At 57.4% G+C, this 25,360-nt stretch overlaps 2 protein-coding genes across 2 annotated transcripts; one reads left to right on the top strand and one right to left on the bottom strand.

Annotated features, from left to right (window-relative positions):
* The first annotated feature begins 407 nt into the window (after window positions 1-407).
* LOC101932878 (antigen-presenting glycoprotein CD1d-like) lies at window positions 408-9,787 on the top strand. Its single transcript, XM_065561231.1, has 6 exons — window positions 408-896; window positions 1,118-1,396; window positions 1,976-2,257; window positions 2,597-2,893; window positions 3,181-3,280; window positions 3,371-9,787. The coding sequence occupies exons 1-6, from the start codon at window positions 821-823 to the stop codon at window positions 3,669-3,671; spliced, it is 1,335 nt and encodes a 444-aa protein (XP_065417303.1). The 5' UTR covers window positions 408-820; the 3' UTR covers window positions 3,672-9,787.
* Window positions 9,788-20,064: 10,277 nt separating this feature from the next.
* On the bottom strand, window positions 20,065-24,823 carry LOC135974200 (antigen-presenting glycoprotein CD1d-like). Its single transcript, XM_065561246.1, has 4 exons — window positions 24,439-24,823; window positions 23,818-24,114; window positions 22,780-22,879; window positions 20,065-22,699 (listed from the first exon to the last, which is right to left on the bottom strand). Exons 1-4 carry the CDS (start codon window positions 24,755-24,757, stop codon window positions 22,660-22,662), a joined length of 756 nt encoding a protein of 251 aa, XP_065417318.1. The 5' UTR covers window positions 24,758-24,823; the 3' UTR covers window positions 20,065-22,659.
* Window positions 24,824-25,360: the final 537 nt, after the last annotated feature.

Here is a 25,360-nt window from a genome sequence, read left to right as displayed (position 1 = left end):
GGCGAGGGGCCCCTTGGCGGGGTGAGGAGCAGGACTTTGGCCTGGAATTATGGGTCCCCCCTCTGCCTAGTTTGCCTGAGGGTGAACCTGGCTCTGAGTGGGGGGGCGCTGTCCCCGGGCAGTGAGGTCTGCCCCACTGCCTCAGGGCCAGGGACGGCTTTAGGCTGATTCGCCTGATTCCCCGGAATCGGGGCCCGCGCACTCACCCCAGTGGCAGTCGTCTTCGGGGGCCCCGCTCCCCTGGCCAGAGCGCCGGCCGGAGCGCGGCAGCCCCATGGCCCCATGACTCCGGCCAGAGCACGGCAAAACCCGCGGACCCGCTCTCCTGGCTGGAGCTCCGGCCGTAGCGTGGCAGCCCCGCGGCTCCCCTTCCCCAGCTGGCAATTCGAAGTGCTGCCCCAGGAATCGGGCCCCGCACTTGTTAAAGCCGGCCCTGCCTACGGCGGCGCTAGGGGCTGTGCTGCAGGGGGCGGCGCGGGGGGCAGCAGGGGGCTCTCCCCGGGCAGTCAGGGCTCCCCATTGCCCCAGGGCGGTGCGAGGGGCTGTGCTGGGAAAAGTGGTACCCCAGGCCGGAGGAGATGGAGGGGGCATCGCACACACTGACTGTGGGACAGGGCCTGGTTCTGATCTTGCTGCCGGGGATCCCCCTCCCGCGCTGCCCCCGCTCCCTGACTCACTCTGCCCTGATTGGCTCGGGGCTGGCAGCTGCGGGGACAGGTCTGCGCAGACACAGACAGAGAGAATTTGGCAGAGAGGCGTGTGCCCTGGGGCAGAACCGAGAGCAAATGGGTGACTCCGGACCCTTCGTCCCACTGCCCTGATGCCCGGATCCCCTTCCCCTGCCGGGATGCTGCTCCCTCTGCTGCTCCTGCCCTGGGCATGGGGGGCCCTGGCCGGTAAGTGGGGACCCCCCCACCGTTTTTGCTACTGGGGGGGAGGGGATGGTGTAAAGCCAGGGCTGCGGGGTGCGGGGGACAGCACTGGGCTGTGTTAGTGATCCTTGCTGGGGGTGTAGGAGGAGGGGGGAGACGGGTTAGGGGTCAGCAGGGAGATGCATTAATGTCTCTCCCCACCCACTTTGTTCTCCACTTGTTTTCTGTTACTTCCTCCTCCGCAGCCTTCCCTCCGGTCCCCCCAGGAACTGTCACCCTCCAGGTGCTCCTCACCGCCCTGTTCCCGGACGCCAGCTCTGCGCACATACAGGTGAAGGCCCTGCTGGGCGACCTGGAGACCCACTCCCTGAACTGCAGCACCTGCGAGATCCGCTTCCTGCAGCCCTGGGCCCAGCAGGGCCTGACCCCGAAGCAGTGGCAGGACCTGGAGCTGGTGATCCACCGCTCCCTGTCCGACTTCGTCCTTACCGTGAACACAATAGCCCAGCAGCAGGGAAAGGGCTGTGAGTATGGAGCAGTCTGAGGGGATCCCTTCTCCCGCCCACCCGGGGTGCTGAGAACTGACACACTCACCTGGCCCTGGCCCTGGCCCTGGCCCTTTGGCTGATTGGAGCCGGCATCCCCCAGAGGGGAAACACCAGCTCTGGGGCCAGATTGTAGCCTGCACTTCCTAGAGGGGAAAGGCCCCGTGTCCCACTCCCTGAGCCGAGGCTCCTGGTCTTTCCTGACGTACCCTGAGCCTTTGAAAAGCAGGTCATTTGGGGGGGTCCGTATCTCAGGAACCCCGTGACCAAGGGGCCCCAAATTTGCACCACAAACTCTGCCTCAGGCCCCGATGTAACGCAGCGATTTTCGAGCCCATCTGACTGTGCACATGAACCTCAGAGCACTTCGAACAATCAGCTTTAAACAGAAACGGGCTGGCTTCACTCCAGCCAGAGGCGCCCCACAATCCTGCCGCCATCTTGTGGCCAAACGTCCTCATTGCACCTATCATGTGCCTTTATTGCCCCATTTCTCTATTTCTGCCCCCCGGTAATCTCCGGACGCCCGTCCTCATCCCCCTACCCTTCCTGTTCCAGACCCCTTTGTTACCCAGGGCTCCCTCGGCTGCGAGCTGCCCCCCAACGGCTCCTCGAGGGGATTCTATGACACCGCGGGGAATGGCGAGGACGTCGTGAGCTTCGACGTGGACGTGGGCACCTGGGTCGCTCGGTCGGAGAATAAGCTGGCGCTCAACGCCCGGGACCTTCTCAACTGGGATAAGAGCGCGTCCACCAGGCTTCAGTTTTTTTTTAGAATAACTTGCATCTATCTGCTCAATATGTTTGTCCTGTACGGGAAAGAGTCTCTGGAGAGGCAAGGTGAGGCTGGACACCGCTCCCTGCTCGCTGAGATGCAGCCACCTCTGGGGTGGAGCACAGGGGCTGGTTATACATGGCCCCCTTGCCTGGAGTACAAATGCAGCTATATCTGGGGCGCAGCACAATAGCTATTTCACAGCCGCACTGCACAGCCGTTTAGGACAGGAAGTGAACAGGGTTCCGTCACCACTGGTAACTGCAGGGGGCAGAATTGGGGTCTGGCCAGGACAGCAGGGCCAATGCCTGACCCCGGGGAATGGAGATGGGCTTGGCTAGTGAGTCTCTGAGGCTCAGGCCGAATCGTCCCCTCTCCTCCGCCCCGTCTCTCTCCTGTCTCAGAGCGGCCGGTCGCTGTGGTGTTTGCCCGAGCGCCTCCCCTAGCTGGGACCCCCGCGCCGGTACTGCTGGTTTGCCGGGTCACCGGTTTCTACCCCCGGCCCATCCGCGTGGCCTGGCTGCAGGACGGGGAGGAGGTGGGGCCGGGCGGGCGGCTGAACTCCAGCGAGATCCTGCCCAACGCGGACCTGACCTACCAGCTGCGCAGCTCCCTGGCCGTGGGGCCAGGCTCCGGGCACAGCTACGCCTGCCGGGTGCAGCACAGCAGCCTGGGGGGCCGGAGCCTGCTGATCCCCTGGGGTAGGTGCACATCCCCGGGGTGGGGGGGGGGGGTTGTGGTCTCTGGGGGCTTTCCCTGCACGTCCTGAGTGGGACGGGGGTGGGTCCAGGCAGTGGGATTGGGGCGGAGGGAGGTAGAAGGGGAGAGTTGGGCGATGGACCAGGGGAACAGGATGGAGGAGCAGAGGGGGACGGGACAGGACTGGGGTGTGGGAACAGGGTGGGGGCTGTGGGGAGCGCGAATGGGATGGGGGGAGAGAGCTGTGTGGAGTGTCCCCGTTCCCAGCACGGCACCCCCTGTTTTACAGAGCAGAGCAGGCCCTGGGGCCCCGGCCTGGCCGTGGGCATCACCCTGGGGGTTGTGGCCGTAGCCGCCGTGGCCGTGGTGCTGTGGTGGAGCAGACGCAGGTGAGTCCTCTCCCTCTCGGGGGTGGGGGTGGAGGTTGGGGAACTGTTACACCCCACCCCTAACCCATCCACTCTCCTCTCTCATTCCAGAGTCTACCAGGATGTTAGACCAGGGGAGTCCAGGGCCTCAGGGGGCGGCCCCGGCCCAGGCGTGGGGATCGGCCCCTCTCCTGGGGACATGGCACTCAGGGCTGGGTCTGTGCCCGGCTCCAGAGCTCAGGGCGCCGAGGGCAGGACTGGATTGGGGCCCTGGGAGATCGGGGCCCTGGGTGGGGGGTGGGATTCTTCTCCCTCTGGGACATTCAGGGGACGTTGGACACTTGGGGGCGCCGTGGGATTGCTGGGATCCAGGATCCATGGGGACCCGGCGCTGGCCTGTGCCGTTCAATAAACCCTTCAGGGAGGGGCTGCCCAGCGGGCCCCCCGGGGCTGTAGGAGCCAGGCCTGGGTGCAGGGGTCAGGCCCAGCTACATACACAAAGGGGGTGGGTGCGGGTGGGGGATGGGAACCAGGAGGGCCCTGGCAGGGCGTCCAGGCTGAGCTGGGGTGCCCGGGAAGCAAGCGGGTTCCCCATGGGACATAGGCCCAGCTACCCCACGGAGCCCTGACAACACTACGGCCCGCGGGGTACCGGGGAGGCCGCCCCAAGTCGCTGGCTGGGCTGGGCTGAGAGCTCCTGGGGGCAGGGCCCCTCCCTGGTCAGCTGGCCCAGGTCAGCTCCAGGTGTGTAAGTGCAGTGGAGACACAGTTGTTGACGTCACTAGGCCTCACCCTAGGTAACTTGGGAGGGTGAAAGGCCACAAAGTGTCAATGAAGCCTTCCTGCACTAGGCCTAAGTGAACCAAACTCTATCCTTCCATGTTTAAACTCTAATCAACCTCAAAAGCCAGGTGCAATTGGAATATGTAAGCAACCAGTTATCTGTGTGCAACCCCCTGCTCAAGCAGTAATAATGAGGCCTGCATGTTTCTGGCTGCAGGGAAAAGGACAAGATAACGGTTTAAAGAAGTTACTAACAAGCTAGGCTTATAGCTGCCAAGAATGACTTAACTATTACCAGGGACGGGAGGGGTAGAGGGAGGAATGGGGGGGAGAAAGGGCGGGCTAGAGGGGAAAGGGGGGGTGAGGCTTAACTGCAAAATGTATAAAAGAAGAAAAACTGTTCCTGTTAGTGTGCTTGATTTGAGACTTGCCAGTCTCCTTGCACCGCTTTGGGATCCCAAATAAATTTTGTTTGCTTCTCCCCCTGGTGTGTTTATTGGCGCGAAGCACACCGGGCAACGGACCCGCTGTTGCTTTGTCTCGGGCACTCTGTGCTGGCAACAGTTTTGGCGCCCAACGTGGGGCTCGAGGCTGAAATTTAGCCTTGCCCGGACCCCTCTCGGAGGTCGACAGATTGCGGCAACGACCGACGCCCAGCGCGCACCGGTGACTTTACCGGGGGCCTCGGCGGAGACGTGGTTTGGTCGACCCCGGAGGGCACAACGGTGCAACGCGCTTGAGTAGTGGAGAAGCAGCTGCGGGCGACGGTGGGGAACCGGACCCATGGATAGGGCGACGGTGCAGAACCGGACCCTTGGATAAGGTAGGAACAGTCCAGTGGGGACTTTATCTGTCTTGACCTGGGGACGCCCAGTGTCTACCTGTTATGACCTGGGGACGCCCAGTGTCTCCCTATGGGGCAGGGACAGAGTATGGCAGGCAGGGTAAGGTGTACACCCTTGGAATGCATTCTGGTGAACTGGAAAGTGTTTGGATCGGATCCGTTGGTTAAAAGTAAACTGAAAAGGTTCTGTACAGTAGACTGGCCTCAATATCAGCTAGAGGACCAGGAAAGGTGGCCACCGGAAGGATCACTTAATTATAACACAATCCTTCAAATACTTCTGTTTTGTCAGCAAACGGGTAAATGGAATGAACATATGTATGTACAGTTGTTTATGTTGTTAAGAGATAGGTTAGATATTTTGCAAAAGTGTAATTTGACTCCGACAGGTTCGGTAGTAGCTATTGTTAGTCCCCAGAACCCCCCCACAGCTGTAATGGCAGGTCCGGTGTCCCCTTCGGCTATCACACCCCCACCATATAAAGACAAGGTGTCTCAGGTCCCAGAGATTGCCCCCTCGGTGGAATTTTATCCGTTGATCACTGAGACCGTGGTGTCCAGACATGGCTCAGATAGGAATCAGGCCACTACTATGCAGGTTTACACCCATGTGCCTTTTAACCCAGTGGACCTAGCAGCCTTTAAGGCACAGGCAGGGGAATTCTCTACGAACCCAAGCAAGTTTATCTCAGTCTTTGAAGGGTGCCTGGCTAGCTGTAAGCCTGACTGGGATGATTGTAATGTCCTTATGCGGACCCTGCTGTCCGAGATGGAGCGTAATCAGGTTGTGTCTAAAGAAAAGGAAAAGAGGCAAGCGAAAATGATGGTCGCAGCAGTACAGGCTGGTGGCAGGGGAAAATTCCAGGAAGGTCGAAGGGGCCGGGGAATGAGAAGACATGGGCGTGGGTGCCCTGGCTCACAGGAAAGGCGTCTGGGTCGCAACCAGTGTGCCAGATGCCGGAAGGAGGGACATTGGAAAAATGAGTGCCCCGAAAGAGAAGGTACCCCTATGATGGCAGCGGAGGATCAAGAATAGGAGTGTCAGGGGAGACGGACTATCCTGCCCCTGGAACCCCGAGTAAACATGAGGGTGGGAGATTCGGACATAGACTTTTTAATAGACTCTGGAGCTGCACGAACAGCCGTAAACCAACCTGTGCAGCTGCCTGTGTCAGAGTCCCTCACTGTGGTGGGTGCCACAGGGAAAGGAACCAAGTGCCCAGTATATGCCCCAGCGGAATGTGCTTTGGGAAACAGAACTCTATCTCACAAACTGGTTTACCTCCCTGATTGTCCAACACCTCTACTGGGACGGGACCTGCTTTGTCGCTTAGGAGCCACCCTGCATTTCACCCAAGATGAAATAACCCTCACCTTACCCCCAGAGAATACCTGGATAATGACCCTTGCAATTGAGCCCTCAGACATGCAAGCCCCAGAGTGGAGCAAGTGGGAAGACAAAAGGAGGGTTAAAAAGCAGCTTTGCTGGACAGTGCTGGCCCAGGGATTTAAAAATTCCCCCACCCTTTTCGGCCAGGCCCTGGCCAGAGACTTGGAGGAGCAGGAAAATGAGGACAGGGTCCTCCTCCTGCAATATGTGGATGACTTGTTAATTGCTGCTGTGGGTCTCATCCCCTTGCCTTAAAGCCACTGTAAGCCTCCTGAACTTTGTTGGACTCCTCAAAAGTGGGTGTGCTCGTCCTGGTTTGTTGCTCCAAAGCTCTGTATAGAAGTTATTTTGCTGGATAATGGCAATGTGTATGTGTTCATTGTTGGGAAAAGGTGTATGAGTGAAGAGTGGAAGTTTCCTTTCTAAGTTAAAAGAAGCCAAGAAGGAGAGAAGGAAAAAGAACAGAACGAGTTAACTGAGGGAAAAAATACAGCTAGCAAGCTCAGTCCAAAGATAAGATGCTGGCACCATCCAAGGACACTGCCCAGAGCTAAGACTTGGCTGACAGCCAAGAAAAGGGGGGCCTAAATGTGCCCAAGCAACTATGAGATCTGCAAAACACTGTCAGGTATTAATGAAATGTGTTAGGTTTCTTTTCTCACAGATAAAAGAAGAAGTGCTAACCAAAGACCCTAGCAGCCCTGCCATTCATTGAAATAAGGAGACTGAGTCTACGTAAGGTCCATCAACGAAAAACTGCTTTGGCTCCACACTGGAAAGGCCCTTTCCAAGTCCTGTTAACCACCAACACCGCTGTGAAGTACCAAGAACTGTCCACCTGAACCCAGGCTTCTCACTGTAAAAAGACCCCTCCACCTCGGGAGGACTCTCCGACTGATGATAAGCCTATTTAAAGACAGGGTGATGTGCTAGTAACCTCTCCCCTGTATGATGCTGAACCACACTGTTTCAGGAAAAGAGAAGAAGGAACACTTGCTTCATTGAAACCACAAAGTCCAGGAATTCCTGACTACAAAAGACATTAAGAACTGACCCTGGTGAAGAAACAAAGAATTATACGCTGGCAGGGAGGCTCTTAGACCCCTGGCCTCCCAGGTACAGGCTGAATGTCTAGTCTGCCAAAAGAACAACCCTCGACCAGAAGATATCGGATGCCCTGCAAATCCCCTGGAAGCTCCACACTCCATGGCGACCGCAGGCCAGTGGAGTAGTGGAACGCACAAATCAGACACTTAAGCGGCACCTCTCAAAGGTCTGCAAAGAGGCTTCCCTTAAGTGGCCTGATGCCTTACCCCTTGTTTTGCTCCACATTCGTGCTCTCCCAAAGGGCAGGTTAGGGCTCAGTCCCTTCGAGATTATGTTTGGAAGGGCATGGCCTATGAACGGTACACCGGTTCTGGCAGGGGAGTGGGAAATGGGGTGTGGCTTTTTATCTCAGTACATGTGCTGTCTGTCTGCTGTTCTCTGTTCTCTCCACAGGTATACCAGAGATTTGCAGCCTCTCCCTCTGGATGCCCCTGTCCATTCCTTGCAGCCAGGCAATTCCGTTCTCGTTCGGACCTGGAAGAACAAGCCTCTCCAAGAGAAGTGGAAGGGACCCCACACCGTCCTGCTGGTCTCCCACACAGCAGCAAAGGTCAAGGGACACAAGAACTGGATTCAATCACTCCCGTCTGAAGGCAGTGCCCGCTCCTGAACGGTGGACCGTCCAGCCTACGGAAAAAGACTACCAGCGACGACCTGAGACTTAAACTGTTATTCAAAAGACAATAAGGCCTGCTGGGAATGCCCTGTGGTCTCTTTGGACAGTCGCAGCGCACTCCCCGTGAAAACTCTAAGCGTTGGTTGTGTTTACTCTCACAGGGCCGGCCTAACCTGGTGGCCTGGTCCTTTTATTTTTAATCTGCCTACTATTGGTAATTGATATTTTGTGGGTATTTGGGGAATTGTAATTGTTAGGCCCTAGGGTCACCTGCCCAGCATGAGTTCAGGTCCAGGGTCTGCCACAGTGGTACTCTTTGCCATAGGGACACTCCTCTCATTACCTCCCGTTCCCCCCAGGCACATGTGGGATGGAAAGGGATCCCTACTAACTTGGAAACAAACACATATGAGTCCTTGAAGGTTTGCTTTGCCCAAGAGTTTAACCTCTCTAACTGCTGAGTATGCTCCCAAATCCTGCACCACGCAGCAGGGTTACCCTGGAGAGTGGTCCCCCAAAATTGGTCAGATATCTGTTGGGGATGGTTCAGTAGGGGAAGAAATACCTCGGGTACCCCCTTGTGACAAAACTGTACCATTAAATCCCAGTATGCATTAAGGGACAACCCCTGGCTGCCCCAGGCAGCGTAAATCTTTGTATGCCACCTCAGAGCCCATTAAGGAAGGAGACAGGTTGGGTATAATCCTCCTCCCATCCCATGGGGTGGGATGACTAACCCAATTTTATCGCAGGCTCTCTGTGTTTCTCACCACATTCGCCAATGAAACCTTGGCCATAGAGAAGAGCCTTAACTCAGAGCTATACCAGCTCCGGTTGCTGTCCCTGCAAAACAGACAGGCCTTAGATTATGTTTTAGCCTCCAGGGCGGGGTGTGTGCCCTTATTGGGAATGAATGTTGTACTTAGGTCCCGGAAAACTCACAGGACATTAATAAGCACGTCCTGTCGGCCAAACAGGCTTTCAAGCAGTGGAAGGCCCAGGAAAGGAAACCCACAGTTTTCGATTCCCTTTGAAGTTGGTTGCCCAACCTAGGAGGACTGGGGGGTGGCCTTGTGCGTCTCCTCCTCACTGGTGTGGTATTGTGCCTGGTCACCCTCCTCCTAATTGCTTGTTTTAAAATGCTCCTCCGTAAGCTTTGTGCCCCCCGTTCCTCAAAAATCCCGGCATACCCTCTCATTGAAATCCCCAGCTTCATAGCACTTAATCATATCTTGTCCACAGAATATGAGAAAACTCAGCCAAAAGCTTGTTGAGTATTCTCAAAGGAGGGAGTTGTTGATGTCACTAGGCCTCACCCTAGGTAACTCGGGAGGGTGGAAGGCCACTAAGTGTCAATGAAGCCTTCCTGCACTAGGCCTAAGTGAACCAAACTCTATCCTTCCATGTTTAAACTCTAATCAACCTCAAAAGCCAGGTGCAATTGGAATATGTAAGCAACCAGTTATCTGTGTGCAACCCCCTGCTCAAGCAGTAATAATGAGGCCTGCATGTTTCTGGCTGCAGGGAAAAGGACAAGATAACGGTTTAAAGAAGTTACTAACAAGCTAGGCTTATAGCTGCCAAGAATGACTTAACTATTACCAGGGACGGGAGGGGTAGAGGGAGGAATGGGGGGGAGAAAGGGCGGGCTAGAGGGGAAAGGGGGGGTGAGGCTTAACTGCAAAATGTATAAAAGAAGAAAAACTGTTCCTGTTAGTGTGCTTGATTTGAGACTTGCCAGTCTCCTTGCACCGCTTTGGGATCCCAAATAAATTTTGTTTGCTTCTCCCCCTGGTGTGTTTATTGGCGCGAAGCACACCGGGCAACGGACCCGCTGTTGCTTTGTCTCGGGCACTCTGTGCTGGCAACACCCTGCTGGACCAGATTACGGTGTGTCTGCCACGGGGAGCCCAGGCCCCGATTCCCGCAGCCCACCTGACCACACACCCTGGTGCTGCGGTTCCCGCCCAGAGCCAGGCACCTCCCTTAGACTTCAGGTAGGTGAGGAGTCCGGGCGCCAGGGAGATCACCCCAGCACGAAGCTCCCGACCCCGGCAGCATCGGGGTCCTGGCAGAGTCAGGCTGCGCCGCTGTGAAAACAGGAGCTTGGGGAGTTTGGGCTCAGCCCAGCCTCCCGTTCCCCTTCTCACGTCCTGGCTCTCTGCCCCGGGGGGGTGGAGGGGTTCTGACCCAGGCCCATCCCCTGAAGGCTCCACAGTCAGAGGCTCTTACCCCAGTGCGCCGCGAGGGGGTCCCGCAGGCTGATGTGCTCCACCTGGCAGGTGTAGACGTCCCCGCGCTGGGGGCTCATCTCCAGCATCACCAGGATCTGGAAGGTCCAGTCTCCGTTCTGGAGCAGCTCCGTGGACACCGCCCCGGCCGTCTGCTCCTGCCCGTTCTTCAGCCACTTGATCTCGATCCCCCCGGGGTAAAACCCCATCACCGAGCAAACCAGCAGGTGGGAGTGGGGCTGGGACCCCGATTTCGTGGGGGAAACTTTCACCTTGGGCTGAACTGGGGGGTCAGGGAAGGGTGGGAAAGGGCCAGAGACAGAATGGGGCCCTGCTCTCATCCCTGTGCCCCCCCCCCATACCCTGGTGTGGAGACAGGGCCTACAGCGGGGGGCAGGAGTTTGGTGGCTCAAAAAACTTGGCTCCCAGCCCTCCTGCTCTAACCCACTAGACCAAGGGTGGGCAAACTTCGGCCCAGGGGCCGCATCTGGCTCTTCAGACGTTTTAATCCGGCCTTCGAGCTCCTGCCGGGGAGTGTGTGCCGTGGCCCCACGCAGCTCCCAGATACGGCGGCATGTCCTCCCTCTGGCCCCTATGTGTAGGGCCAGCTGGGGGCTCCGCAACGCTGCCCCTGCCCCCGCCCCAAGCACTGCTCCTGCAGCTCCCATTGGCTGGCAACTGCAGCCATTGGGAACTGCAGGGGCGGTGCCTGCGGACGGGGTAGCAAGCAGAGACTCCTGGCTGCGCCTCCGCGTAGTAGCCGGAGGGAGCAAATGCCGCTGCTTCCAGGAGCTGCTTGAGGTAAGCGCCGCCCGGAGCCTGCATCCTTCACCCCCTCCAGCACCCCAACCCCCTGCTGCAGCCCTCATCCCCCTCCCACTCTCCAAACCCCTCAGTCCCACTCTCCGGCACCCCAGACCCCACCCCCCAAGCCAGAGCCCTCATCTCCCCACCTGCACCCCAACCCCCTGCCCCCTCCCAGACCCCCCTTCTGCACCCTGAACTCCTCATGTCTGGCCCTACCCCAGAGCCCGCACCTCCAGCTGGAGCCCTCACCCCTCCCGCATCCTAACCCCCGATTTCATGAGCATTCCTGGCCCGCCATATAATTTCCATACCCAGATGTGGCCTTCGGGCCAAAAAGTTTGCCCACCCCTGCATTAGGCCCCACTTCCCTCCCAATGCCAGGGATAGAACCCAGGCGTCCTGGCTCCCAGCCCCCCTGCTGTAAGGTCTGAGGCCATTTTCTGCAGCCACATTGGCACGCGGCAGCCCTGAGCCAAGAAGCAGAAAGGCAGGTCCTCACATTCCCTCTACATGATACCAAACCAATGAACTATCGGGCGACGAGGGAGGCTCCTGTTCTAATAGGATCTATCATCACCAGATAAAGAAACAGATCTTAAGATGGCTAAAGAAAACTTTATGTGATGGCATCTGTCTGGCAAGAAATCACTTATCAACGATTGTGGTTATAAAATCTCTACCTCTTTCTTGTTTTGCCTGTATGGTAGGGTTACCATATTTCAGCAAGCAAAAAAGAGGACGGGAAGAGCCCCGCCCCAGTCCTGCCCTACCCCCGCCTCTGCCCCTTCCACTCCCTCCCACTTCCCGCCCCCCTCAGGACCCCCAACCCTCCCCCTGCTCCTTGTCCCCTGCCTGCCCCCTCCTGGGACCCCTGCCCCTGACTGCCCCCCAGGACTCCACCCCCTACCTAAGCCTCCCTGCCTCTTGTCCCCTGACTGCCCCCTCCTGAGACCCTCCTCCCATCCTAACTGGCCCCCTAGGACCCTACCCCCTACCTGCCCCCTGACTGCCCCAACCCTTATCCACATCCCCACCCCCAGACAGACCCCCGGGACTCCCACGCCCCATCCAACCACTCCCCACCCCCTGACAGCCCCCCCCAGAACTCCCGACCCATCTAAACCCCTCTGCTCCCTGTCCCCTGACTGCTCCGATCCCTCTCCCCACCCCTGCCCCCTGACAGCCCCCCCGCTCCTTGTCCCCTGACTACCCCTCCTGGGACCCCTGCTCCTAACTGCCCTCCAGAACCCCACCCCCTACCTAAGCCTCCCTGTGCCTTGTCCCCTAACTGCCCCCTCCTGAGACCCCCCCACCCTAACTGCCCCCCCAGGATCCTACCCCCTACCTGTACCCTAACTGCCCAAAACCGGACATTTACAAATTCCCCCCGAATCTATTTTTAACTCTAAAAGCCGGACATGTCCGGGGGAATCCAGACGAATGGTAACCCTACTGTATGGGCCCCTCTTCTCCATTGTTTTTCTGTCTGGTTTGTCTGGTTCTTTCATTATTCCTGTCTCTGCATAATTAATTTTGCAAGTTTAAATCAACTAAGGCGGAGGGGTAGGACTGGGTAGAGAATTGTTTGCAATATGTTAGGATTGGTCAAAGAATTCTTTTGTAAGACTTGAGTAAAATGGCTGGTGAAGGTGCAGCTAAGCAGGACGCAAGTTTCACTCTATAAACTGGGGTCAAAATTGGAAGTTCTTTGGAACCAACTCCAGGACACGGCCCAAGATCGGAGCTGCCAGAGCTCAACATCCTGCCCAGGGCCATCCCTAGGGGGGTGCAGGGCCTGGGACACCCCCCCTCTGCCCTAGGCCGTGCCTCCACTCCACCCCTTCTCCCAAACCCCCGCCCCTCCCCGCCCCTGCTCTGCGTGCCCCCACTCCACCCCAATTCAATCAACACTGGTTCTCCACTGGTAACTCCCTTCTCGTCATGTGTCAGTATATTTACCCCTGCATCTGTCATCCTCACTCCATGCATCTGAAGAAGTGGGGTTTGTACCCACGAAAGCTTGTGCCCAAATCAAGCTGTTAGTCACTCTTTAAGGTGCCGCTGGACTCCCGGTTATTCCAGAGACAGACTCAGAGGCACTTACAGGGTGGAGGCGGCCCAGGGTGACACAGCCCTTTAGGTGAAAAACTGCTTGATTCGAATCTTGCTTAGTCTGTAGAATTTACACTGCAAGTTGGATTTTATTTCTTATATAACCAACTTTGATCCCTATCTCTGTGTATAATCACTTACAATCTGGCTTTCTGTGGTTAATAAATCTGTGTTATCTTTTACCTAAACCAGTGGGGTTTTGGGGGAAGTGCTCAGAGAATCTCGGCTCAGGTTAACAAGGGGTGTCGCCCGTTCACTACCCTGTGTCGAGGTGGCGGACGAATTACCGATGTTGCAGTGTCCAAGGGAGTCTCGAGCCGTGTCAGACGGGATAGTGCTGGGCTGCAAGGCTGGTGCCTCTCTGCGTATGATGCATGAGTGGCTGCCGGAGCATTCCTGCAGTTTAGCTGGGCGTGGGGCTCCCATGCTGAGCACCCGGAGGCGTTTGCTGCTTGTCCCTGGCCTAGCTCGGTGACAGACAGCCCAGGCTGGAGAGGGAAGGGGGCACAGTGGTCCCACAGTTCCAGGTTGTGCCCCAGGGATGGCTTGATTACCGGCCAGTAAGTACCTACAGGGGAACGGAAATTGGATAATGGTTCTCCTCAATGTGCCAGACAAAGGCATAACGTGATCCAGTGGCTGGAAGTTGAAGATAGACAAATTCAGACTGGAGATGAGGGGGAAATGTTTCACAGGGTAAATAACCAGTGGAACAAGTTCCCCAGGGCTGTGGTGGATTTCCCACACCGGCGATGTTTAACTCACGACTGGCTGTTTTTCTCCAAGATCTGCTCTAGGAATTATTGTGGGGCAGGTCTCTGGCCTGCGCTGTACAGGGGGTCAGACTAGAGGGTCACAATGGTCCCTGCCGGCCTGGGGATCTAGGAGTCTGAAAGGGGAGAAGCCCCTTCTGCGTCTAGGGCAGGAGCCAACCTTTCCCGGACAGGGACAGCACCTTCGTCCCCACCATCCGCTGGTGCTCGGAGCTGGGCAGAGAAGTTCTCGGTCTGGGTGGTCTGGGCAAGTCTCTTGATTCATCCCCTTCCCTGTGGAGCAGCCCTGGGGGCTGGCTGGGTCCTACCTCGGCGCTGGGGCTCGGCTGGGGACGGTGCTGAGAAGTCACATGGCTCGTTGCACGGAGCCGCCAGGTGAGGAAAGCGCGGCCGAGCAGACACTGGGACATCCCCTCTGGCTCTGGGGAAGTGCAGCAGGAAAGCTGGGCCCAGCCCAGAGCTTGGGCTCCCCGTCCCCCTCGCAGAGCCAAAGCTGGCACTGTCTGGAGCTCGTATTCCTCCCTAGGGATGTGGGGGTCTAGGCCGCCATCACAGCGCTGGGCCGGTGGCTCGCCGAGCAGCCAGAGTGGGGCGCTAGAGAAAAGACGGGCCCCGGCAGTGGATACATGCTGTAGCCAGGGCCACAGGACGATGGAGGGGGAAAGGTGAACGGCGGGAGAGGTGAGTGGGGCCGTAACTCAATATCTTGTGTGGGTGGTTCCCGGGGGAATTGAATCCTCAATCTCTGGAGATTCAAGCGGGAGCTTCTACTGCCTGAGCCACCAGCGCCACCTCCATCCGCCTCCATCAGCCCCTAGACGGGACCGGAGAGCGCAGTGCCCGCGGGCGTTACGTGGAGTTAATGTCGTAGGGCTCCCCGCTCCATTATCCAAGCCGTTAATGAAGCTATTAGTACTGGACCCAGGGCTGACCCCTGGGGGACCCCGCTAGATACACCCTCCCACTTTGACAGCAAACTGCAAACTGCTTTCTGAGTATGGACTTTCAAACAGTTGTGCACCCACATGGCTGTCATCTCATCCAGCCCACATTTCCCTCGTTGGCCTATGAGAACGTCCAGCAGGACTGTGTCTAAAGCCTGACGAAAATCAAAATCCATCATGTCTCCTGCTTCCCGCCTGTCCACCAGGCCAGTAACCCTGTGCAAGAAGGGAATGAGGTTGGTTTGGCATGATTTGTTCTTGACAAATCCAAGCTGGCTAGTCCTTCTAATTCTATTATCCCCCAGGGGCTTAGAAACGGATTGCTTAATAATTTGTTCCGGTATCGTTTATAAAGACAGGTGCTAGGTTTGCCCTTCCCCTGTCCTGTGGGACCTCACCCTTCCTCCACGAGCTCTCAAAGATCACGGCTAGTGGTTCTGAGATTGCTTCAGCTACTTCCTTAAGTATCCCAGGGGGAATTTCATCAGGACCTTTGGACTTGAATACATCCAACGTATCTAATATTCTTTAGCCTGTTCTTTCCCTGCTTGGGCTTGTGTTCCTTCCCCCTTGTTGTTAATATTAATTGTGTTGCGTATCTGGCCACCATTAACCTTTTTAGTGAAGACTGAAGCAAAATAGGCATTAAACACCTCAGTCTTCTTGCTGTTGTCAGGTATTAGCTCTCCTTCCCCGCTAAGCAGAGGACCTACACTTTTGTCTGAGAAAAACAGAGTTCTCACTCTCAGGTTGGGTGCAGCAAGTCAGATACTTTATTATCTTTAGCAATTGCATGGAGGGAGAGAGCAAAACAGGTCTCGCTCTAGTTAAACAATTACAGCAAGCATTTATAACTTTAGTTACATACAATAATGAGCAACAGTTGCGTTTTGTTTATACATAGGTCATCCTGATATCTTATTTTTCTCACCTCTATTTAGACTCTAGTCCACATTCCATACTTATCTAACACAAGGTCGCAACAACTTCTCACACAGTTCTTTCCCACTTGCCTCACACAATCCTCACTTCTACAAATCTCGCGTTATTAGGGTTACAGCTAGCTTGACTCTTGCTCACAGAGGGGACTGTTTGCATTGAAATCCCCTTCAAATCTCTGTCAGTTCTTTCTCTACTTCCACACTTTCCTCTGTTTTTCTCTTGCTCCTAATGTATTTAAAGAACCTCTTCTTACTGCCTTTTATGTCCCTTGCTGGGTGTAACTCATTTTGTGCCTTGGCCTTTCTGATTTTATCCCTACGTGCTTGTGTTGTTCTTTTGTGCTCCTCCTTAGCAATTTGTCCATCTTTCCACTTTCTGTAGGATTCCTTTTTGATTTTCAGGTGATTAGAGAGTTCCTGATGGAGCCATGTTGGCCTCTGTGATGAAGTGGGAATTTTCTGTGATATATGTTATGAATCCTAGGTCTGCCTCAGTCTCCCTCTGTACGTCACATTGATAGAGTCAGCACTGCTCCTGGAACAGCACAGGAGACAGAAGATGTGTGTGTCACCTCACTGCCTGGCGGAGTGACTATAGTCATCAGAAAAGCTGGCTGAAACAGACCCAAACCAAAAGAAGGTGCAGCAAGACAAAGAGATGAACAATCGAGACCAAACAGCAGGAACCCCCAGCAGGTGGAACAGGGAACGGCTGGAGAAGAAGCTGCCAGGTGACTGGAAGAAGGGGACCCTTTTGCGGGACACGGGAGCTCAGTCCCGGACAGAGCGCGAGAAAGGGAGTCCATGACAGCTTGGCTGGGTTCTCAGGGGACTGCCTTGGCCAGGGTACACGACGGCTTCACTTCTGACCCCCTTTGCTAACCTCAGGACTTTCGGGTTCTGTAGGCCAGGGGACGGATAAATGTTTCCCTTGTTTGGAAAAGACTGCCTGTGTCACTGCAAGTCCTCACCGACAGCACGGAGCCCAGCAGAAATACCGCACAAGCCTCCCGTGGGCATCTGCCTGGGCTGGATTGGTTGCAAGGAGCAAAGGAGAGAGACAGGGTTTGCTGGTGCCAAAGGCCCAGTGTCCGAGTCTTGGAGGCCCCAGGCCTGCCCCTATGGAACTGGGTGGGTCCTTGGGGCCCGGCACACTAAGGGGTCGTCCCGGTCACAGGCTGGGGCATAGACCAGACCCTGTGACTCTGTGACAGACTCTTTCCATCTTTTCTTTTCATGGGGATAGTTTGCAGTTGTGCCTTGAATCCTGTCTTTCTGAGACTCTGCCAGCTCTTCTGAACTCCCTTTTTCCTGAGATTTTCTTCCCCTGGGACCTGACCTACCAGCTCTCTGACTTGGCTGAAGTCTGATTTTTTGAAGGCCACTGTCCCAGTTCTGCTGCTCTCACTCCTTCCTTTCCCTAGAATCATGAAATCAATCCGTTCATGATCATGTTAGTCATGTTGCCTAGAAGTTACACACAATTCCATAACAACACTTAAACCACGGCATTTTGAAGACAATGAACTCCTCAAATATTTAATTCAATAAAGTTTAACTTAATTCCATAAGGCTGGTCCAGGACATTGCAAGGTATTGTCAGAGCTGTCTCAGTAGGTGTCCCCCAGACAGGGACAATGGGGGAATACCAAAGGTTAACAATGGTACTTTCACCCTGATCTGTGATAATCTCTTCATGCTCCGAGGGTGAAGGAAGATTGTAAAAATAGGAGCTGGAACCTGGTCTCTCTGAGTCCTGCTCTGTCTCTCACTCCTTTCCCATTTCTCTCTCTCTCCCGCTTCTCCCAATTCAGTCCAAGGTGAAAGTTTCCCCCATGAAATCGGAGTCCCAGCGCATCGCAACCTGCTGGTTTGCTCCGTGTCAGGGTTTTACCCCGGGGGGATTGAGATCAAGTGGCTGAAGAACGGGCAGGAGCAGACGGGCGGGGTGGTGTCCACGGAGCTGCTCCAGAACGGAGACTGGACCTTCCAGATCCTGGTGATGCTGGAGATGAGCCCCCAGCGCGGGGACATCTACACCTGCCAGGTGGAGCACATCAGCTTGCAGGACCCCCTCGCGGCGCACTGGGGTAAGAGCCTCTGGGTGTAGGGCAGCCCCTGAGCCCACAGGGGCAGCCCTCGGGGGATGGGCCTGGGTCAAGCCCTGCCCCACCTCTGGGGCAGAGAGCGCAAGGGGAAGGAGAGGCTGAGCTCAGCCTAAACCACCCGTGCTCTTCTTTCCACAGAGGCACGGGCTGACTCTGCCGGGGCACGATGCTGGCTGGGGTCGGGGGCTCCGTGCTGGGGTTGGTCTTCAAGGTCCTGGGATTGCTCGTCTGCCTGAGGAATAAGAAAGGTGAATGGCTCTGGGATGGGGCCAGCGGCCCTGGAAATGACTCCCAGTGGGGCCATGATGACGTGGCACTGGAGGATTTCACTCGAATTTTGATTCACAATTTGCTTTAATTTCCCCTTCAGGCTCGAATCCAGTGACCCAGGAACTTCCTGCCCGTCTCTCAGCCCAGCCCCTGGCTCCCCATAAACCTGAGTCAGACCATTCAGAGTCTGAGCTCCAGTGGTGCCCTCCTGCCTCCCCTCTAGTCCCACACACTCCTGGCCCTGAATCCACCTGGCTCCAGAGCTGAGGGCCCTGAGGCCCTGTCTGGATCGGGGCACTGGGAGATCAGGGCCCTAGGAGATCGGGGCCCTGGGAGATAATAATAAATTAATGGAGATATCCCATCTCCTAGAACTGGAAGGGACCTTGAAAGGTCATCGAGTCCAGCCCCCTGCCTTCGCTAGCAGGACCAAGTACTGATTTTGCCCCAGATCCCCAAGTGGCCCCCTCAAGGATTGAACTCACAACCCTGGGTTTAGCAGGCCAATGCTCAAACCACTGAGCTATCCCTCCCCCGGGATGGGGGCCCTGGGATTCTCCTCCCCCTGGGACGTTTGCAGGGCCGGTGCAAGGAAGTTTCACCCCATCCAGCTAACTCCCCCCTCCACCCCCGCGGCAGCTAATGATGCCCCCCCACCCGAGGAGCTCCCCCAGCGGCAGCTAACCCAGCCCGCCACCCCCTGACCCGGGGAGCCCACCCGGGGAGTCCACCCCCTCCCCGCAGCAGCTATCCCCCCTCCGTGGCAGCTAACCCCACCCGGGGAGCCCGCCCCAACTCACCTCCGCTCTGTCTCCTCCGCTGAGTGCGCCGGCACCGCTCTAATTCTCCTCCCCTCCCAGGCTTGCGGCGCCGATTGGAGGAGAATTAGAGCGGGGACTGTGTGCTCAGTGGAGGAGGCAGAGTGGAGGTGATCTGGGGCAGGAAGCGATTCCCCTGTGCGCCTCGCCCCCGCCCTCCCAGTTACTGCAGACAGCCCTCCCCACGCCCCCCACGCCCCAGCTCACCTCCACTCCACCTCCTCACCTGAGCGGGCTTTTAGGCGCCCTCAACCACTAGGCGCCCTAGGTGGCCACCTAGTTCGCCTAGTGGTTGCACCGGCCCTGGACGTTTGGGGCACGTTGGACATGTGAGGGTGCTGTGGGATCCAGGATCTGCAGGGAGCTGGCGCTGGCTTGTGCCATTCAGTAAACCCTGCAGGGAGGCACTGCCCAGCGGGCCCCTCCGGGGACTGCAGGAGCCAGGCCCCGGGGGCAGGGGGCAGGCCCAGCTACGTACACAAAGGGAGAGAGTACAGCAGGGGCCATGGGAACCCAGAGGGAATCCTCTCAGGGTGTTCAGGCTGAGCTGGGATGCCCAGAAAAGCAAGCAGATTGGCCCTGGGACATCGGCCCAGCTACCCACACGGAGCCCTGACAACACTACGGGACGCCGGGGAGGCCGCTCCAACTCGCTGGCTGGGCTGAGAGCTCCTGGGGGCAGGGCCCATCTCCAGAGCTGGGTGTGGGGCACCACGGGCTCTCTGGGGGTAGCTTCCATCCTTTTGTTCTGCATCTGGGCAGCCCCAAGCACTAAGGGGTCCTGGGCATGACCAGGCTCCTCGGCCCAGCAGTAATCCAGTGCAACCCTCCTGCCCGTCAGACCTGGCAGCCACAAGGGCCGGGTTCAGTATCTAGGGGTTCCCTTTCATCAATACAACCCAGAACTGGCTCGAGCCCCCCCCCCCAGTGACCTGTGACTAGGGATGCCTTTGACACAAATGGGGATGCCAGCGCCACACAATGGTGTCCAGTCTGGGAGAGTTGGCAACCCTACCTGGGAGAATTACACACCATCCCCCTGGGCGCCTCTAAGAGGCCACACTTCCCCTCTCGCAAGCACAGAGTCTGAGTGTAGCAAAAAAACCCTTTGAATAAAAGGAGGGAAATAATGTGGCATTTATTTGGGGAAACAAACAGGGTTTATAAAAAACATAAACCATGAGCCAAAGACCCACCACCAAAGCCGTGTTTAAAGTTTAAAGTCTATGAGTCTAACCCAAAACGTGCCCGTCTCTTCTCTGCACCCCACCCACTCACTGTTGCTGTCCTTGGGCAGTGCAGGCCCAGAGCTCAGAGGTGCAGCTGTAGAATTCGCCTCCCACGCGGGGGGAAAGGGGGGGGGGTAAGGAGGCAGCTTACTCGCTCTGCTGCTCACTTGCCGCCCTCCTCTGTGGGGTTCTGCTTTGGCCCCCACCCCCAGCTAGGCCTCCCCACCAGCCACCCACTCAGTCACCAACTACAGCTCTTTACCTGCCATCTACCAATTCACCTTTCAGTGATTACTGCTGTTAGTGGGGGAGCCTCACTGCCGGGGTACAGTAAGCAATGGCGGATTAGGCAGCCTCTTGCATCAGAAACCATGTCCCAAAGCAGGTCTAATCCTTAGAGCTAGGTAGCAGGGGCTGCAGCTTGTAATAAGACCCTCAGTTGAATATAAAGTAGCTTTGTTATTAGAGAAGTGCAAACAGTGGTCACAAGGCAGCCAACCCCACCCCATACACCTGCCCACCTTTTCAACTGACCGCTCTTTGGAACCCATGTCTCCTGCCTAGCGAGTGCCATTGAGTTGGGGGTGAGTCCCTCAAGCAGAAAATGCCAAGTACAGTTCTGCTGTCCCTGAGTCACACAACCAGGATAACAACCCTTTATTGCCCCTGCCCCAGTAACAAAGAGACCGGTATCGGGGGGCAGCCGTGTTAGTCTGTATCCACAAAAGCCATGAGGAGGCCAGTGGCACCTTAAAGACCGGGGATCCCAGACCAGCCAAAAGTGACCATTTAGGCCAGCAATCCCATCATGCTGAGCACCTAGGCAGGGTGGGTGGGCCCATGCAAACGAGATCAGCCCCCATGAAGGCCTTTTCCACAGCTCACCACCAATGAGCTGTCAGGAGAGAGCTCATTCAGACTCTGCTTACAACAGCAATAATAATAGTCCTGGCTGGGGCTGGGAAGTGGGTTTGAGAAAGGGGCTGGGAGGTGGGAGTGAGGACTCCTGGGTTGTCTTCCCAACTCTGGGAGGGGAGTGGGGTCTACAGGGTTACAGCAGAGTCCGGGGGGCTGGGAGCCAGGACTTCTGGGCTCTATCCTCAGCTGTAGGAGGAGAGTGGAGGTCCTGTAATAAAACCTGCTGAGTGACCAGAAACAACTCTTAATTATGTATTGCCGTCTGCATGGCACGGCCGGACCCTCCCACCAGGGACACTGGGGTCCCCACAGTCACTGCTTTGGGTGTAATCAGCCCCTGGGAGATCCTGGAGCCCCAGATGCTTCGTTCCTTCCAGTTTGGATCAGAGGCTCCCAAAGGTTCCCTGAAGGCAGCAGAGTCAGTGAGAGGGATGTGGGGCTGAGCTGGGGCAGGGAAAGGGTTAATGCTGGGACTGAGGGATAGGGCTGGATCCCCAGGCAGAGGCAGCGGGGGTTGGCGCGTGGCAGAGTGCGGGGTGACGAGAAGGGACCGGCCCCCGGTTCTGCATTCTCCAGGCTGAGTAAGGTGCTGAGAGAGACGGACAGGAAACTCCTGCCTGCTGGGGATCCGACACCCGGGATCTAACTCAGGAGTCCTGCAGGGGGAGGGGAGAGAAATCAGCCTCTGGCCGTGGGGCTAGCGGGACGGACGGGGGATTTTCTCTGCCAGGCTCTAGGGTGCCCCCAGTGACTCTGCCTGGCAGTCGCACGGCTGGGCAATGCTTTGCAGGACCCAGGACCCTCTGCCCTTTGTTCGGCTAGACTAGGAAGCTCTCGTATCAAATCTCCTTGGAGACGCAGCAAGCCCCTCCGTCGATGTCTCCCGCTAGGCTAACTACATGGAGCTCCATGCAGCTCTCACAAACAGGCAGGTTTGGGGGCCTTGACTCATCTTTGTAACTCTTCTCTGAGCCCCTCCAGTGTCTCCATGTCATTTCTGCAGGGCAGACTGGACCCGAGAGCCAGTGCTGGTCACACCAGAGCCGTACACAGAGGTGACCCACCGCCCTGCTCCTATTCCCCGTCCTCCTGCGCATAAAGCCCAGGTCGCACTCACCCTGTTCCCACACACAGGCACTCGTGGCCAGCCATGGCCTTGGCGTCCTTTTCACTCTCCTCTAGTCCTCTGCAGGCTGGCGCTTTCCCGGCTCCCAGCAGGGCAGGTGCTCGTGCTGATGTAGGCGGCCTTGTGTTCCAATCTGCGGGTTTTTTCCTTGGTCGTTGCTGCCCTTCTGTGTTAGCGTCCTCGGCATAAACACCACTGGGGGTGCGGGGTGAGATTCCCACCCCTCACCCAGTGCCCCGATCTCCCAGTGCCCCAATCTCCCAGGGCCCCGATCCAGATGGGGCCTCAGGGCCCTCAGCTCTGGAGCCAGGTGCGGATTCAGCCCCCAGGTCCATGTCCCCAGGAGAGGGGCCGATCACCACACCTGGGCCGGTGCTGCATCCTCAGGCGCTGGGCTCCTCTGGTGGGACATCCTGGTGGCCCCTGGAAGGAGAGAGCAGAGGGGATGGGTTAGGGGGTGCAACGGCCTCCCCACCCCCACCCCAGAGAGGGAGAGGACTCACCTGCGCATTCTCCACCACAGCACCACGGCCACGGCGGCTACAGCCAGAGCCCCCAGGGTGATGCCCACGGCCAGGCCAGGGCCCCAGGACCTGCTGTGCCCTGTAACACACAGGGGTGATGCGCTGGGAACGGGGCAGGAGTTTGGACCCTGTTCCCAAGGCCTCCCCTGAAGTCCCCCCAACTCCTTACTCTGGCCCACTGCCATCTGCCCTGCCACACCCCACCGCTGTTCCTCAGCCTCCCCCACGGTCCGCCCTACTCCCCCCACCCTGACCCACTGCCATCAGCTGTCCCCTACCCTAACCCTGTTCCCCGAGTCTCCACCACAGTCCCCCCTCCTTTTCCTACCCCAACCCAGAGTCCTCAGCCCTGTCCTACCCCAGTCCTGTTCCCTCGGCCTCCACAACTATCCACCCTGCTGCCCCCACCCGACCCACTGCCCTCAGACCCCCACCCAGCCCTCTTCCCCCAGCCTTCTCTGCAGTCCTCCCTGCTCCCCCAACCTGACCCACTGCCCTCAGCCTCCCCACCCTGACCCTGTTCCCTCAGCCTCCCCCTCAGTCCCCCCTGCTGCCCCCACCCGACCCACTGCCCTCAGACCCCCACCCTGACCCTGTTCCCTCATTGTCTTCCGTTGTCCCACCCTCACTGCTCCCCCCACATTCCCACCCCCTCAGACTTCCTGCACACGAGTCCTAGTCCCCTCTGTCCGATTGCCTCTGGACTCCTGCCTTTCTCCCCAATCCCCCCCCAGCCCTGCCCCATTGTCTCCCCTCTGCCACACTCCATACAGCTCTCTCCACCCCATCCCATTACCTCTCCCCTCAGCCCCCACCCTGCTCCTCCTGTGCAGTCCTGTCCCATTCCCCTCAGCTCCTCCACCCTGCTCCCCCCGATCCATCCCCACACACCCCACACACCCGCTCTGCCTTCCTCTCCCCAGTCCCACTGCCTGGACCCTGCCCTGCTTGAGATGTGCAGGAAAAGCCCCCAGAGACCACGACCCTCCCCTCCCCCCCCCAGGGACGTGCACCTACCCCAGGGGATCAGCAGGCTCCGGCCCCCGAGGCTGCTGTGCTGCACCCGGCAGGCGTAGCTGTGCCCGGCGCCCGGCCCCACGGCCAGGGAGCTGCGCAGCTGGTAGGTCAGGTCCGCGTTGGGCAGGATCCCGCTGGAGTTCAGCCGCCCGCCCGGCCCCACCTCCTCCCCGTCCTGCAGCCAGGCCACGTGGATGGGCCGGGGGTAGAAACCGGTGACCCGGCAAACCAGCAGTACCGGCGCGGGGGTCCCAGCTGGGGGAGGCGCTCGGGCAAACACCGCGGCGACCGGCCGCTCTGAGACAGGAGAGAGACGGGGCGGAGGAGAGGGGACGATTCGGCCTGAGCCTCAGAGACTCACTAGCCAAGCCCAGCTCCATTCCCCGGGGTCAGGCATTGGCCCTGCTGTCCTGGCCAGACCCCAATACCGCAGTTACCATTGCTGACGGAATCCCCCTTCACTTCCTGTCTTAAACTGCTGTGCGGTGCGGCTGTGAAATCACTACTGCGCTCCAGCCCAGATAGAGCTGCATTTGTACACAAGACAAGGGGTCCCTGTTTAAAAAGCCCACCCCAGAGGTGGCTGCATCTCAGTGAGCAGGGAGCGGTGTCCAGCCTCACCTTGTCTCGCCAGAGACTCTCTCCCGTACTGGGCAAAGCTCTTGGGCTCATTGACACACGTTGTTCTCAGGAGAAACTGAACTATGGCAATTGTGCTCTTATCCTGGTTAAGAAAATCCCGTGAGTTGAGGGCCAGCTTATGCCAGTGCTGAGCGACCCAGGCGCCCACGTCCACATTGAAGCTGAGGAAATCCTCCCCGTTCACCGCGGCGTCACAGAACTGCCGTGAGGTGCCGTTGGGGTGGAGCTCGCAGCCGATGGAGACCTGGATGACAAAGGGGTCTGGAACAAGAATGGCAGGGCAATGAGGACAGGCCATTAGGAGGCCACCGGGGGCCAGAGGTAGGGGGCAGAAATAGAAAGATGGGGGAATAAAGACATAATGTCAGGTGGAATGAGGATGTTTGGCCACAAGATGGCAGCGGGATTGTGGGGCGGTTCTGGATGGAGTTAAGGCACATTGTGGTTTCTATTTAGAGCTGATGTTTTCAAAGTGCTCTGAGGTCCACACACATAGTCAGATTGGCTCAGAAATCGCTGCACTATATCGGGGCCTTAGACAGAGGTTGTGGTGCAAATTTGGGGTCCCTTGGTCATGGGTTTTCTGTGATACAGACCCCCACCCAAATCACCTGCCTTTTAAATATTACTTTTTTTTAAAAGTGCTTTGTGATGCTCTAGAGAAAAATTATGGCCCCGAGCCTCAAAAAACGTACATCCCTGGGCTCCCTTGAGCTCAGCTCTGCACCGGTAGCAAGGACAGGTCTGGCTTCCCAGCGTTACAAAAGTCCCTGGGCCTTGGTTCTGTCTTTGGTGCGTACGCAGGGCTGTGACATGCACCTGTGCCCACAGACAGTTCACACCTCTGCCAGCGATTGTTTCCTCAGCCGTACCCCAGGGCATGACACACCGAGTCGCACAC

The sequence above is a fragment of the Chrysemys picta genome, chromosome 11 (assembly GCF_011386835.1).
Source record: "Chrysemys picta bellii isolate R12L10 chromosome 11, ASM1138683v2, whole genome shotgun sequence".
NCBI lineage: Eukaryota > Metazoa > Chordata > Testudines > Emydidae > Chrysemys > Chrysemys picta.
This window is presented reverse-complemented; position numbering and strand designations above follow the sequence as displayed.